General features: G+C 35.6%; 1 protein-coding gene across 1 annotated transcript in view; it reads left to right on the top strand.

The window, feature by feature from the left end:
• The window catches only part of EEA1 (early endosome antigen 1), a 113,952-nt gene that overhangs the window by 23,671 nt on the left and 73,005 nt on the right, over positions 1 to 17,276 (top strand). The window contains exons 8-10 of the mRNA XM_044679166.1: positions 2,887 to 3,042; positions 4,884 to 5,000; positions 16,094 to 16,432. Of these exons, the coding sequence (XP_044535101.1) occupies positions 2,887 to 3,042; positions 4,884 to 5,000; positions 16,094 to 16,432 (612 nt within the window). The remainder of the gene's footprint in view (positions 1 to 2,886; positions 3,043 to 4,883; positions 5,001 to 16,093; positions 16,433 to 17,276) is intronic.

Genomic DNA, 17,276 nt, shown 5'->3' on the forward strand with positions numbered 1-17,276 from the left:
CCTCAGCATGCACTTGCTTCTCCCTCATAAGGCATTCCTATGCTATTTTTTGTATATATTTGCAGTTGCTGTTCTATTGCTTAAAATGTCTTCCCCATTTATATTTTATTTAAGAACTCTGTATCCTTCAAGGACTAATTGACTAATTGATGTCCCATTTGCTTTACTTCATTCCAGCCACTTAAGATTCTTAGCATCTCTTCCTATAATTAAATGTGTTTTCACAAATATTTGTAGCATTATTGGTCTGAACCACATCATTTAGCATTTTGCTGGTTTTTTTCTTATTTTTCACATATATAAATATTATTTCCTTAAAGTTGTAAGGTCTTTTAGGGAAAGGGTAGTGTCTTACATTCCTTTTCCAACATAGATTTGGGCACTAGTAGTCAAGAAATAATGTATTGTGTTTGATTGAAAGATCTCAAGGCATCTTACATTGGAAACCTATTTATATCTTAATGAGAATTTTCCACTTAGGAATTTGAAAAGCGTTTCCAATATCATTATGGTGTGCAAAAGTTGTATACTTAAAGCATACATATTAGAAATCTAATTTGTAATGTAATAGGATTTATTCACTTATATTAGGATTGTCATTTGAACATTGAAAGGCAATGTGGCATATGGAATGAGAGAGTCACCTTGGCATCAGGGTTCAGGTTCAGCCTTTTTCACATATTAGCTTGATGATCCTGGACAAATAAAGTCACAGGCAGCAAGTTAGCCTAAAATTTATAAACAAGTTGTAATAGTCCATCTGTGGAGGCAGTTGATATATTGCAAGTCTGCACTGATGAAATCATAGCTCTGGATTCTGTCCCTAGGTCTCTCTCTCTTCCCCAACCCCTCAATCCCCCCTTCAAAAGAGCATTACCTAATTTTTGTAAATATTTAATTTGGTGAGAGGTAGCATGGCGTAATGTAGAGAATTGATTTCAGAGCCAGGAAGACTTGGGTTCAACTCCTGCCTCTGACACAAACTGGCTGTCTGACTGGGTAAGACACTTACTACTTCTTAGTGGTAATAGAGAAATTAGGTTACTCAGGTTGCAGAGAAGACGATGACTGGAATTGGTAAGGAGGGTTTCCTCATATGAAAGTTTCCTAGGTCTATGAAATCATAGGTCCACTCCCTGGATAAACTTGACTTATTGTTCCTATGGTTATTTGTTGTCATGGCATTGAACCTGGGAGATTTAAAAGTGACAGAATAATTCAGTGGTTCCCAAACTTTTTTGGCCTACCGGTAGCCCCTTTCCAGAAAAAAAAATATTAGTTAGCGACCCTGGAAATGAATTTTTTTTTAAATTTTAATAGCAATTAATAGGAAAGATAAATGCACCTGTGGCCATCAACACCCCCCCCCCCATCACTGCAGCACTCACCAGGGCCAGGTAGCGCCCACTTTGGGAATCCATGGAATAATTGAATTAAGGCATCAGATGGAACGCTCTAAAACACTTGTAATTTTTAAATGTGTTGTTTTTAAAAATGATGAAGGCAGATATTAAAAGGGAAAATAGTATTTTAATAAAAGTCATTGTTGGTAGAGATAAATCATTAGACCACGTGCCTGTAAGAATTCTGATTGCCGCATCAGTCATTTTACATTTCGTACCTTCAGGCTCTCAGGTAACAAAAGAGCCCGCCCCTCCTGACTCCAGGAGTCTTATCCCCTCTCTTACATCATCACACTTCCTGTCTCCTCCATTTTTACAAGAGGAATCATGGGAAATGTAGTTTTCCAAAGTCCCCTAAAATGTCCACAGGAAGTTTGTCATATAATCTACATACCTTAACACTCAAATGAGCCCCAAATAGCTCTTAGAGTCTCAGAAATTCTAAATAACACAGTGTTACATCAGATATGGTATATATGTAAAATATTAAACTATCCTAGGTTCATGAAAATCTGTTTTTGTTATTTTGACTTTGAAAAACTTACTGCCAATAATAATTTCCTAGTCTCCTTTACCTTATATACATACTATAGAGTGGACATCATGTTCAAAATACTTATCTCTTACAAAATTGCCTTTTCTTGAAAGCTCATCATTAGGCTTAATTCAGTCAATTATACTTGATACATCTGATGAGTTTCTGGGTTGTTTGGAAAGTAAATTCTGTGTATGGAGTCATGAGATTCTTATTGTTAGCCATAATATATTCAGAGACATGCTCTCTTGTGTAAAATAAACTAGGAAAAACAATTACTAGCATCTAGATATCACTTTAAAGTCTATAAAGTGCTTTTCTGATATTCTCTCATTTTGTCTTCATAACAATCCTGGGAATTAAGTGCTATTGTTATCCTCCTTTTACAGATGAGGATAAATCTAAGTTTAGATTTGAATTCAGATCCCCATGAATCTAGGCTTAGTGTTCCACTGTATTAAGAATATCTATTTCAAATTGCACTTTTCTTTTGTAAACATGAAATATGTTTTCATTTTATTCTCTCATAGAATTCCTGTATAACATTAGCCAAATTAATTCCTAAATCTTCTGGGAATTTTCACTGACTCCATCTTGGTACATGAATTTTTTTTTTTTTTTAAACCCTTGTACTTCGATGTATTGTCTCATAGGTGGAAGATTGGTAAGGGTGGGCAATGGGGGTCAAGTGACTTGCCCAGGGTCACACAGCTGGGAAGTGGCTGAGGCCGGGTTTGAACCTAGGACCTCCTGTCTCTAGGCCTGACTCTCACTCCACTGAGCTACCCAGCTGCCCCGGTACATGAATTTTTTAAATAGCAGTAGTTTAAAAATTACCTGCATAAGAATTGTTCCTATTTTGATTACTTTGCAGTGAAACCATAGGAAATCTATGTTTTATTTTAATCATCATCATTTTTTATTACATTGTGCTCCCCTGACCCCTAGCTTCAAAGACCTGGTGTAGAAGATGTTGCTGTTTTGAAGAAGGAGCTGGTTCAAGTTCAGACCTTAATGGACAACATGACTCTGGAGCGTGAGAGAGAGTCAGAGAAACTCCAAGAGGAATGTAGAAAGCTACGAGCTGATTGTGTTAACTCTGAGGTAATGAACTCCTGAGGTGCATAGTTTGGATAAGCTCACTGACCCCGGATATGTGTGATGTGTGCACTTGTGTGGCTTCTGGAGTCTTCTATTTCCCATTTCCTTAGAACCATAAGTATTAGGAGAAATTGGAACAAACTTGAAAAAAATTAAGCTTCTATGCCACATAGAATCTGTATTTTAAATAAAATTTTATATTTAATATGTTGCTAATGAGAAAATTATTTTCTATGCCCCCTCCCAAAAATGTACCTGATTTATGGGTGCTGTTATATTGTAAGCTCAAAATATCATGTACCATATTAAACCTGGGAACCCATTGATTTAAAGATCAGTGAGGAAAGAATGAAAGACAAGGTGTTACAAATGTTTCTGATTGTACCTTTAGTATTGTTATTATTGTTATTTTTAAATATAATTTTTGTTTGTTTTTTGAAAATATTTTTTCATGGTTACATGATTCATTTTCTCTCTCACCCCTCTTGCCTCTCCCTTCCTGGAGTTGACAAGTAATTCCACTTGGTTATACCTGTATTATCACTGGATACCTCTTTTGATATTCATTTTTAAAATTAAAACCTCAAATCACCCATATAAACAAGTGATAAATCATATATTTTCTTCTGGATTTTTATTTCCATACTTATTTCTCTAGATATGGATAGCATTTTTCTCATAAGGCCTTTGGGATTGTCCTGGATCGCTGCATCACTTTTAGTAGCGAAGTCAGTTACATTTGATCATCCCACAATGTTTCAGATTCTGTGTTCAATGTTCTCCTCATTCTGCTCATTTCACTCCACATCAGTTCATGGAGTTCTTTCCAGTTCTTATAGAAATAGAGCAGTTCATTTCTTATAACACAATAGTATTCCATCACCATCATATACCACAATTTCTTTAGCCATTTCCCAATTGAAGGACCTCCCCCCCCCATTTTCCGATTTTTTTTTTACCACCACAAAAAGTGCAACTATAAACATTTTAGTACAAATAGGTCCATCCCCATTTGTTTTTTTGTTTTTGTTTTTTTTTATCTCTTTGGGATACAAATCTAGTAGTAGTATTGCTGAATCTAACCTTTGGGCATAATTCCAAATTGCCTTCCAGAATGTTTGGATCAATTCACAACTCTACCAACAATGCATTAATGTCCCAATTTTGCCACATTCTCTCCAACTTTTATCATTTTCTTTTACTGTCATTCACATTTAGACATAGCTTTACAAGTATATGGAAGGCTGTGGGTAATGGAAACTGCAGTACGTGATTAATATCTTACCTTCTTTGGCTTTGCTTCTAGGATCCTCTCTTAATCTTCACAGATAGCACTTTGTTGAAGAGGTTTGTTCTATTGCATTATACATTTAAATACATGGACAATTTTTATTTTAGGAAATGGGCAAAAAGTGTTTGTAAACATGACCTTGATACCTTGTTTAATTTCAGGGAGATTCAGGGTAAAAGTTGAAAGCTAATGGATTGAAATCAATTTACATTTAATGATGTATCAAATAGTTAAAGCTGTTTTTAAGATAATTTTTGTAATTCTGATGTTTAGGAGGCTTTATCTCATTGAAACAAGCTCTACCATCATGATTTTTTTTTCTTTAAACCCTTAACTTCTGTGTATTGGCTCCTAGGTAGAAGAGTGGTAAGGGTAGGCAATGGGGGTCAAGTGACTTGCCCAGGGTCACACAGCTGGGAAGTGTCTGAGGCCGGATTTGAACCTAGGACTTCTTGTCTCTAGGCCTGGCTCTCAATCCATTGTGCTACCCAGCTGCCCCCCAATCATGATTTTTATGTGTAATTTATTTCCCATCTCACTTTTTCCTGTGTAGGTCACGATAAGTCAGCTGAGAAATGAACTTGCCAAAGGTCCCCAGGAAGTTGCTGTGTATGTACAGGAGCTGCAGAAACTTCAAAGTTTAGTTAATGAATTCACTCAAAAAAATCAGGTGAGAATTCTTTGTTTGGTATAGCAGTTAAGTAATTTTATGTAACTTACCGGTTTTAAACTTTCAAGTTGACTTGGTATGGCGGTCAGTTGTGGGAACTTTCATGCTTTATTTCCTATCAAAGTACTTTTAGTATAAAAGAACATGCAACAGTGTTTAGGATTTTAACTCTTTGTTGCTGTCATTGTTGCCAGTACTTTTCAGTGAGAACTGTGGAGTTCTCACAGAGCCATAATTTCAGTGATTATTATATCATTCTTTGCACTGGTATAAATCTGGGAAAAGTCAAGAAGGAAAATCAAGTCAGACTGATCATGAAAAACTTAATTTTTGCCTTGGGCAATTTGATTTTATTGCCAGTTCCCTAAAGTATTTATCATTTGTTGACAAGAGTGAGTAAGCTAGAGGTTCTTGCCTTCATGTCTCAACTTCCTTTACCTTATATAAGTTCTTATAGAAGGCAAGGCTTAGACTTCTCAGCTCCTTCTCCACTTTCCATTTGCAGCTCTGCTTGGTTTCAATCCCAAAATGTTCCCCACTATCCCTTGTCTTTCATCTTCCCTTGTGGGTCGTTTTATTAGGTTGTTAAGTTCCATAAGAGAAATGTAAGGGGGATAAAGGGGTTTGGGGGTTCAATATATTAAAAGGTGACTGTCGTCAGGGGAAATCTCCCCAATTTAGAAATAACTTCAAGTCAAAATTGACTTTTATGGAAGTTTATTTACAATTAAGACGAGAGAGAGGAAATAAGGAAATAAGAATCTAACACAGTAGGTAAATTGCTAGGATCCTCTAATTAATCCAGGTAGATCTAATTAACCCTCAACCAAGAGTCAGAGGGCCAGAGGTCCGAGTCTATTAAGGAAGTTCCTTAAGAGAAGTTCAGGAAGATTCAGTCAGACTTTAAACTCACCACCTCCATTGACCAGAAGAGCTAGAAGATCTTCTTCACCATCTACCCTCTTCACCAGAAGCTCCCTCACTCACTCAACTCCCTCTTTTTAAAGGGATCACTTATGCATCACTTCCTGTGCCTTCCCCTAGATTGCATGTCCAATCACAATTGAGGCTTTCCCATAGACCGCCTAGGGAGCAGTTAGTCGATTCTGATTCATCACCCAGTTACTCACTCTAGCACATGTGGGTTAGGACCTCCCAGAATTTGGAGGTGCTTTCACCTTTGGTGGTTAAATCTAAAGATGGGCAGTGTAGACTTAATCTAATTATCACAGAAAGGACCATTTTTCTTTTTCTTATTTGTACCCGCAGGGCTTAGCACAATGCCTTGCACATAGTAGGTTCTTAAGAAATGTTTTTTGAATTGAATTACCTAAAGATTAGAGAATTCAAAATTCCACTTGCTTAGTATTATTGACTTAGTCAGCAGATACTTCAGCAGTTACTATGTTTAGTCAGGCACTGCGTTGGGCATTGGAGATCCAGAGACAGTCCTTGACTTCAAGGCCCTTGTAATTTCTCTGGAGAGACAAATTCTATCTATAAGTACATACACATATGTATATATGAATATATACAAAATATACATAAGTGAATATATGCAAAAGTATATAAATTTAGGGGAATTTTGGGAAAATATTCAGTAGTAGCTGAAGGGATCAGGAAAGGTCTCATATAGATAATTTTAAAAATATTAATAGTGCAAAATTGTCTTAAAGGCTTTCTTCCTGGAATATGACTCCTAGAATTACGTCAAAATTATACAAGATTATTGAGACATATAGTAACAACGATAGCCTTGTTTGGTCTTCTGTTTATTATCAAGCAAGACCTAAATTAGAGAGACCAAAAGTATTTTTCTCAGTTGTGGAGAAATATAGCTCATGGTGCCAAGTTGAAGGATTAATCTATAGATGGCAAGGTCTTCTAGGTGTGTTCTCTGTTGTTGCTGACTGTATCTATTCCCTGGAACATTGGTACGTTATAGAATCTCCCATATGAGAGAAATAGCCATTGTTTAGGAAAAAAGCAGTTAGATAAAGAATATCTTATTTCAACTAAGACAGATCATTAGATTGACAGTCTATATAGGGTTTGTCCATCAATATATGCATCATGGATGGACACTGCAATTGCACAGTGAGTTGGGCCCAGAAATTAAATAGGAGGAGGAAAGGAGACTGTATTGCCTTGGAGAAACTGAAATATTCTTTAATTGCCCCAACATTTTGAATTAAAGACCTATCTTTTTAAGTCTGATATTCTAGTAGTGCTCTGGAGTTGTTACATTAATGGTGAGTCATAGAATGCTATAGTCTTCAAAGGACTGAAAATAAGTATCACCAAGAGAGCAATGGAAAACACATAGTGAGTGTGAGGAGAGCTGCCTGACTTTACAACTTGGCAACATGAAGGAGAATTGAAATAAAAGATTCAACAAAGAAATGCATGTTTCAAAAATAACTTTTGGGAGGACGTAGATGGATGGTATATTCTGATACCAGATGGGCAGCAATGAATGGGTTGTAGTCTGCATCTGCTCACATGGGTGAGACCAGAGATCCATTTAGAGTATTTTATTAAGTAAAATATCTTTCAAATCAAAGATGTGTGAATATTCCATAGTACATGTTATTAGAACTAAACATTTTGCTGTTCACATAATACAGAATGTTTTTATTTATTAATTTATTGAAGGAAAAGGTAAGTCACCTTATTCTATTAAGTCATAGAAATAGAGATTGGATTTATGATTTCAAAGGAAAGGAAAATTGTCAGGTGAGTAAACACCCCATACCAATGCAGGTCAACAACTTTTCTGCAACTTCTAGTTGAAGAGAGTGCCCAGGGCATTCAGTTCAAACCAGGTCTTCTTGGCTTCCAGGGCCACACTCAATCCACTCTGCCATGTTACCTTCTTATAAGTTCTTAAAAATATCAAATTTTTGATACTGTGAATTTTTATGAAAGTAGGTAGCTAGTTGTTTTTTTTTTTTTAAGAATAGAAGATATAGTTGTTACTAGTACTTTTAATAAATATGCTTCGTGCTGAAATGTAATTAAAAATCCTACCTCAAAGTATGAGTCATATACTTTCCTTAAAATGATCAAAACGGGGAAAATATTTTCAGGACTTTTTGGATGACTTTTCTTTTATTCAAATTTAGATGTTGCGCTTTAATAGTTATCAGATTTACTTCTTCCTCTCAATTCCCACAGGCATAATCCTAATCTAAGCCCCTACTTCCTTGCACCTGGTTTACATAAATTATTTTCCTGCCAATTTCTCTGCCTTTATCTGTTTCCTACTCTATTCTGTCTTGCCTAGAATATCAAAAATAATCTTGTTCTAATCTCTTTAATCATATCACCATAATAATTTTCAGTTGTTTCTAGAATCATACCAAAATATTTATTGAGGCCTTTAAGACCCTTTGCCAGTTTTTATACTCTCCACCTTTATTCTTCCTTTAGATCGTGGTTCAAGCTGGTAGGTTAAACAGACCTTTTGGCCATCTGGACATATTTGAGAAGGGGCTCTGAAATTTGTATTTGGTCTGACTTTTATTTCCCTGACCTTCTAGTTGTCCCTGGGCTCCCAGTTAACATTGGTGCTTCTCTGGTCTTATTGCCTCCATAAGAAGAGGCCTGATAAGTTTCTCTTATTTATCATGACCAAAAAAAAAGAGCCCCTCTCACACTTGCCTCAGCCTGACAGTGTGAATGGAGGAAAAACACTAAACATGGTTCTTGAATGAAGTAGGTAATTGGTAAATGCCAGTCAGTTCTAGACAATAAATATTTATTAAGCATGGCTTGTGCACCAGGCTAAGGGCTGCGGATTCAGTGAATGGCAAAAGATAATCCCTGCCCTTGAGGAATTCAGGGAGAACAACACAAAAACAACTCTATACCAAAAGGATCTATACAGGGTAAAGTGAAAATAACCAACAGAGCGAAGGTGGCACTATCATGGGGGAATGGAAAGACTTTCTTTAGAGGGTGGGATTTTATCTAGGGTCTGAAGGAAGGCAAGGATCCTGGCAAGAGGCAAGGAGGAAGAGCGTTCCAGAGACAGAGACAGAGTTTCAGTATATAAATGAACAAATTTAACAGAACACATAGGTAGTTTTTGCTCCTGACTAGAATCTAGTCATAACTTGATTTTTTTTTTTTTTTTTTTTTTGTACAAAGCCCGTTGGTTCCTTTCTATTGTGGGGTCATTGAATTTAAAGCTAGAAGACACTTTAGAGAGTACTTATAGTTCAAGATTTTTGTTTTACAGTTAAGGAAATGGAATTCTTTTTCATCTCTGCTAGGTTAGTAGCTATGGTTGAGAGAAGCTACAGTTCACAGTGAAGTTTATGTAATTTCTGGCATTAGAATCTGAGTTTCTTTCTGTAGTTTACTAAGATACATGCTGTAACTTGAACACTATGATGCCAGTGTGGTCTGATCTTTTGTATTACATATGATATTTGTTTCTAGTAGTATGTAACAGACTTGAAGACAGGCCTTGTTTTTTGTTCTTATATTTGTGTCTGTAGCACCACTGTAGTTTTGGGAAAAGTCACCTTTCTAGTCCATAATTTCCTCCTTCATAAACTCAAAGTTGAATTAGGTGCCTTTCTGACACGTTCTAGATCTCTGGACATTTCTTTTTCTTTTTTTTTTTTTTTTTTTAATTCTTACCTTTTATGTTGGAGTCAATACTGTGTATTGGCTCCAAGGCAGAAGAGTGGTAAGGGCTAAGCAATGGGGGTCAAGTGACTTGCCCAGGGTCTCACAGCTAAGGAAGTGTCTGAGGTCAGATTCGAACCTAGGACCTCCCATCTCTAGGCCTGACTCTTATTCCACTGAGCTATCCAGCTGCCCCCTCTCTGAGCATTTCTGTTGTTCATTGCAGCACAATACTTTGTATTCCTGTCCCCACAATTCATCCAGTCTCAACCACTAGACACAGTCTCCTTTTATCCTTGTTTTCATCCATAATGCTGCTATGAATACAGGTTCCTCTGTAGAATATTTTCCTAGAATTCATTCATTAGTTTATGGGCCATTATTACTAACTTAATAATGTGACATTTTAAACATTTTGTAAAAGTTGCACATATAATTATTCCAGAAGGGGAAAAAAGAAAATTCTTTCACATTTTTTGCCAAAAATTCATCATGTCTTAAGTTGTCCAGGAAGAGATATTAAATTTTTTCTAAATTTCCCACAGTATCCTTTCAGTTTTCTATGTAACTGAATAGCTTTCTCTTTTTCAGGATCTCTTAAGATTGATTCACCTTTTCTTTTGTTTTCATATCAGACTCTTGTTTCTTGAATTCAAGTTTCTTGAATCAAGGATTATGCAAAAGTTCTTAACCTTTTTGGATCCCTTTGATAATCTGGTGAGATCCAAAAGAATATACAAAGCAGCAACAATGTAAATAAAGATATTTTTAAAATTTTAAGTTTTTTCCCAATTTAATTGTACCATTTTTAGCAGTCATTTTTAAAATTTTGAGTTACAAATTTTCCCTTGCTATCTCTCCTCCTCCTTCTTTAAAAAGGCAATTTGATATAGATTATACATGTCCAAGCAAAACATATTTCCATATTAGTCATGTTGCAAAAGAAAACACAGAGTAAACTCCCCAAAAATAAGTTAAGAAAAGTATGCTTCAATCTGCATTCAGACTCCAACAAGTTCTTTACCTCAGAAATTCATCATAATTAAAACCAACATTTAAAGGAAACAAAATTAATTCAGTAAGCATTGACCTTTTAATAGTACTTTTAAATGTATAACATAAAATATATAAGGTTACAAAGGAAACCAGATTCTACTAAAATCTACCATCAAAAAAAATCCAAGTTTATGGCCCCAAGTTTAAGAACAAATTCTGGCTTATAGGATCAAAGATCTAGACCTGGAAAGGAGATTAGAGACCAGATGAACTGAAGGCTAAACCACTTGTCCAAGGTAACCAACACATAGATAACTAGTTAGAGGTGGAAATTGACCGTGGGTTTTTCTGATTACACTCCATTCTGATTCCATAATCCTCTTTTTTCTTGGTAATTTTCCATATTACCCATACCACTGTGCTTGCCATATAGAGTATTGTTAGATGATAGTAATCCCAAGTAAAAATGAAAGATATCATCTGGTGGAAATTCACAACCTGAAATCAATTTGATCAAATAGCCATCATAGGTTAAAAAAAGAAAAAAAAATACTACCTGCATAGTATGAACAGTATTATAGATGATCACATTAAGTAGGTATTTGTTTGATAACTTACTGAATGAATAAGAGTTCTATAATTTCCACGAACAACTATTATTATGACAATACAGTTACTGTTTTGAAGGTAAGACTTTTTCAGTTCACCTTAGTTTTCTCATAAATGACATAAGTATGATGTCTGTAAGGATGGTAAGATTGGAATTTTTCTTTAAGCAATCTATTGATTCTAATAATACTTTAATTCCATTATTATGCCTACCTTTGATTTCTTCAAGGTATTTTTATGGACTTTTTTCTCATTTACTTATAAGTGAAAAGGAGAAAATATTTAAGAAATTTCATAATCAGCATTAATGAAATTTATACCCTGCATTATTAAATTTTCAATTCTTATAATTAAATTTAATTCAAGTGAATTAGTATATATTCTGCATCTTTTTGGTTAACTGGAACTAGCAGTTCTCATATTCTAAAGAAAATTTTCTTGGCTGTGCTATATATACCTATAGAAAAATGTGTGGCTCAAGTAGAAACTTGGTATAATTGTAATTATAAGTATATTATAGGAAATGATAACATTGTGGGTCATATCTTGACAATTGGTTATTTTGTTGTTTCTGTATAAGGGAATCTGGTTTTACATTATGGTTTTTGCTTATATGGATGAACCTTAGCTTCCTTAAAAAGAACAGCCATAAACTTGTTCATAGGATTAAAATTAATATTAGTCCATTTATTTAGACACCCATATAAACAAAATCCCCCAACAGCAATATTGAAGAGTCTGAAGAACTGTGCTTCTAGAACTCAGGAAGTTTGGAATTCTTTTTAGTCTTGATTCTCACATGATAGAGACTGTGGTCTCTACCAGGTCCTGGCCTTGGAACTTTTGGTCAAGTCATTTTAACCCCCTGTAAACTTCTCTTTACTTATCCATTAAGTAAAGTAATATGTTATCTTGTGTCACAAAGTCCCAATCAAAGATGATTAACAATGACTTTATGAATGTGTTGTTATTAGTAATCTCTTTTTATACTGCTTTTGCCACATACATGGATAATCAAACTCACAGGACTGGGTATCTTATTTTAATTAGGTCCAAGGATCTTGAATGCCCATAGTCTTGGAGAGGGATTAATATAATTAATTTTTGGAAAACCATTCAGTTAGCAGTAAGAAAAGACAGAGAAGAGAGCCAGAAGAAAGTAGAAAGCATTAATTGAAAAGAATTTGTTGATCAGAGTGAGTTATAGAGTAAGAGGTGGCAGGAGGTCAGGTCTGATGAGATGTGATTATAGTGGAATCCTTTTGTCATGTTGGCATTGTCAAAACAAATTAACACAGCAGTTATAATAAGGTGGTGTCATATTTCTAGCATATATTTCAGCAACCATGAATGTGACTCTTAAATAATTATTCCTCTCATTTATGTACAGGCATACCTTGGAGATATTTGGGTTCCTTTCCAGACTGCCGCAATAAAGTAAATATTGCAATAAAGCGAGACATACAGATTTTTTTGTTTCCCAGTGCATATGTTTACACAATGCTGTAGTCTATTAAGTGTGCAGTAATATTTTGTCTTAAAAAAACAATGTACATACCTTAATTAAAAATATTTTATTACTATTACTAAAAATGCTAGCCATCATCTGAGTCTTCAGCAAGTCATAATCTTTTTGCTGATTTGCTATCTTTCCTCAGGGTGGTAGCCTACCTTTTGGCTTTTCTTACATGCCTTCCTCACTAGCTTAATCATTTCTAGCTTTTAATTTAAAGTGAGAGACATGTGACTCTTCTTTTACTTTGAATACTTAGAGGTCATTGTAGGGTTAATAATTGCTCTAATTTCAATATTGTTGTGTCTCCAGAGAATAGAGGGGCCCAAGGAGAGGGAGAAAGGCTGGGAATGGCCTGTCAGTGAAGCAGTCAGAACACATACAACTTTTATTGATTAGATTCAATGTAGTTCCTGGTGCCCCAAAACAATTAACAATAGTAAAGCCATAGGTTACTGATCATAGATCACCATTAACAGCTATAGTGATAATGAAAAAGTTTGAAATATTGCCAAGAATTACCAAAATGTGATAGACAATGCATATACTCTTGGAAAAATGGCACTTATAGACTTTGCTTGACACAGGGTTACCTCAAACCTTCGATTTGGTTTTTAAAAAAAGAATATCTGCAAAGATATTCCTGTACTCACAGTTTGAGTTGATGGAAGGTTTTGCCTTTATAAGTAACAGTAAAAAATTTTTTATCATTTTTGTTCTAACATTAACTCCTAAGACACACACTATCAGTCTCAGATGACTTTTTAAATGTAGGCATTAGTATAGCATTTTGTGGTGGGACTCTTGTAAATGAATAAATTAGAAGAGAGAAAATACTACAACTTATAACAAAGTGGAAATACCTCTAATTTGGATAATAAGTCAAAATGAATTTTAAATAAAAAGAACCAAGGGATTATCTGAATAATATCTTAGTACATTCTGCCAACTTGATATTGCACCAATTTATTATTAACCTAGACCTAAATGATTGCTAACTGAGTCATCAGCTTAACTTAAACCATATTTGTTAAATATATCCTATCCACATTAGTAGATAAAATTTTGGCAAAATAAAATCTGCTAACTTGGAATCCTCAAGAAAAACCATGAATATAAAAAATTCAGTTTGTAATGGTGATAATAGCTAATATTCATGTAGCATTTACTATTGCCAGGCACTATGCTAAGTGCTTTTACAAATATTACCTCCTTAGATCCTCATAATACCCCTGGGAGGGAGGCACTATTATTACCCTCATTTTATAGATAAGGAAAGCTGTAGCTAAGCAAATTCAAGTGACTTAAGTGTCACTGTGAATTCACTGGATCTAAACAAAATTTTAATGTTTCCAAAAATGAGTCAGTGTGTGAAATTGTAAGTAAACATCATATATTAAGAGCCTTTTTATTTCTATTTTATTAAAAAAAAAAGCCCTTACTTTCCATTTTAGAATCAGTATCATTTATTGGTTCCAAGCCAGAAGAGTGGCAAAGGGCTAAGCAGTTGGGGTTAAGTGACTTGTCCAGAGTCACATGGGTGGAAGTTTCAGATTTGAGTGCAGAATCTCTTGTCTCCAGGCCTGGGGTTCTAGTCACTGAGCCACTTATTACCCTTTTTTATTTTATTTTTTTTAATGACTGTATAAAACTGACTTCAGTGGAAAGTATTCTTTTCTGAATAAGCCCATCTTTTCCATAACTATTTATAGGCTGCCATCACCTTGCTGGCTACATGTTAAGTGTTCCTACAGCCTCCATTCTGTCTAATCCCATTACCTTCTAGAATTATTTTTATCTAACACTATTATTTTTGTCCTGTTACTTCCCTGCATATAAATCTGCAGTGTTCCCTGTTCTCCTAGTGCAGTGATGAACCTTTTAGAGACCAAGTGCCCAGACTGCACCTTCATACCGCATGTGAGCCACCGTCTTACCCGAGACAAGGGAGGGAAGAAGTGCTCTCATTGGGCTGGGCAGAGGGGCCAGTCATTTGAGAAATGTCTTCAGGCATGGTGGAGAGGGGGAGAGGACAGGACTGCTCTCTGGCACATGTGTTACAGGTTCACCAACATGGACCCAAGTGTATAAAATTCAATATCTTTAACATCTAGAGAGTTTAGCTTTGTTCCTTTCTTCTCCTCATCAACTTTCCACCATTACTGCCAAATTCATCTATTTATCTGACCCCAGGTTAGGGTTTTCTTGGCAAAATACTGGACTGGTTTTGCCATCTTCTTCTTCAGTTTATTTTATAAGATTAGGCAACCGAGGCAAACAGGGTTAAGTGACTTGCCCATCTAAGAAGAGGAAATTAGAAGTGACTTAATGTAATCCTTATTTTAACTCACATAAAGAAAAGTTTGAGGCTTAAGCTTAAGAAAATCCATTGGGGGGGAATCTTGAGTATAGACTAGGTCATGGGAGCTGGCCTAGGGCAACTAGTAGTTGCTGGTCATTGGACTTACTGGTCTTTGGGTAGCAGGAGAGGTTTGTGGTCTACTGTAGAGAATTATGCTTTGCCCTTGGCAGGTAACCAAGAGCTTCGTTCAGTTTTCTGGCCTGTCTTCTTAATCAGTGTGTAAGATGGCTGGGATCTTAGTATCTACTCCAGGGCCATGAGATGACCTATTCTTCCCTCTCTTCCCCAGATAGTTTCAGGCAGATCTGTAATCTTATGAGAGCTGACCAGGTCAAGCTTGAGCTTAAGCTTTATAGGGAGGTGTAAGGTCTTACTCAGATTTCTGATTGTTTTCCCACCTCTGATGTCATAGGCAGGCAGGTGCTAGGTGAGGAGGATTGGCTGGTTAGTCCTGGTTGACAAGTTCAACCTAAGGTTGAAAATTTTTAGCATGGAAGATTCCAGATATGGAGAGTTTCAGAAAGGGGCAGGGTGGAAATACCACTCAGGAGAAAAGAGTTTTTCTAAAGCAGAGGCAGCGTGTCTCACAGGGGCCTTATGGAGAGGCTCAGAAAATCCAGAAGTTTATTCCAACTACCACAGGTAGATTATATCCTCAGCAGAACTATAAGAAGACTATTAGCCTGTCTTTTGCTAATGAGCTTTTATCTCATTGAATGCCATCATCCTAGGGTGAAAAACTATGTGCCATAGATTCAGAGTTCATTGTTAGAACAATCTTGATCAAGTAGAAGCACTAATAAAAGAGGACTTAAAAAATCTGTGAATGCTAAGCTTGTGTTAGTTTTTGCTTCACTACTATGTCTATCTACTGACTTGCTTTTAAAATAACTTACTGTTATTAAAAATATTTATTATTCTTATGAAGTTGTTAAAATAATTTACTAAATATGAAATGTCCAATTGATTTTTCAGAATTTGACTGAAAAGCTATTGAAAAAAGAACAAGATTACATTCAGCTAGAAGAGAAACAAAATGAAGAGTATATTTGTAAAAAGAATATTCAAGCAAACCTTCATCAAAAAGAACTAGATTGTCAACAGCTTCAATCAAAATTATCTTCAACTGAAGCCTCACTGCAGAGGTTACAGGGAGAACTTGTTGAGAAAGGTGATGTGAGCCAAAAACTTAAGGAAGAATTATCAGAAGTCGAGAGCAAGTATCAGCATCTCAAGGTGGAATTCAAACAACTCCAGCAACAAAGAGAGGAGAAAGAACAGCATGCTTTTCAGCTTCAAAGTGAGGTTAATCAAGTAAGAGATGTTCTTCCTTATTTTATGGGAATCAGTTGACTCCACAGCCTCTCCTCCCTAGCATATACAGTTGAATCATGATTAGTGTGGAAAGTAAATATGGGCTTCTAAACTGATTGCTTGGTGCCAAATCTAGTGACCTTTTCTCTGACCTGAACACCATGAATCCCTCTGCACTATTTCACATTGAATACTGCTCTAGAATTCTCTTTTTCCAAGACTTCCATGAGACTAGGCTGCTGTGATTCTCTCATCTCCTTATTTCTCTGCCTGTTTTGCTGATTCCTTTTCTTGCTTCTGTTTACCAAGCAAGTTCTTCCATGGTTTAGCTCTTGTTGCTTTGTGACTGCCTTCAGAAAAGTCAGTTATTCTAACAGCTTCAACTCTTCTGTAATTAAAGACTTGCAGATCTCTCTCTCTCTAGTCCTGAGCTAATTCTTTTTTTTTCCCAGCTCTTTTAAAACATTTTTTTTTTATTTTTTAGAAAACTTTTCCATGGTTACATGATTCATGTTCTTACTTTCCCCTTCACCGCCCTTAACACCCCTCCCCCCCCCCCATAGCCAATACGCATTTCCACTGGTCTTAACACGTGTCATTGATCAAGACCTATTTCCATATTATTGATAGTTGCATTGGTGTGGTTATTTCGAATCTACATCCCCATCATGTCTGCATCAACCCATGTGTTCAAGCAATTGTTTTTCTTCTGCTTTTCTGCTCCCACAGTTCTTCCTCTAATTTTGTATTTATTATTATACATCCATATATATACATATATATCTTGACATTTCATCCTATACAGTTTGTCACTGTTCCCTCTATGTAAACTTCTTCTAGTTAC

Source organism: Gracilinanus agilis, chromosome 5, assembly GCF_016433145.1.
Source record: "Gracilinanus agilis isolate LMUSP501 chromosome 5, AgileGrace, whole genome shotgun sequence".
In the NCBI taxonomy this organism is placed as follows: Eukaryota; Metazoa; Chordata; class Mammalia; order Didelphimorphia; family Didelphidae; genus Gracilinanus; species Gracilinanus agilis.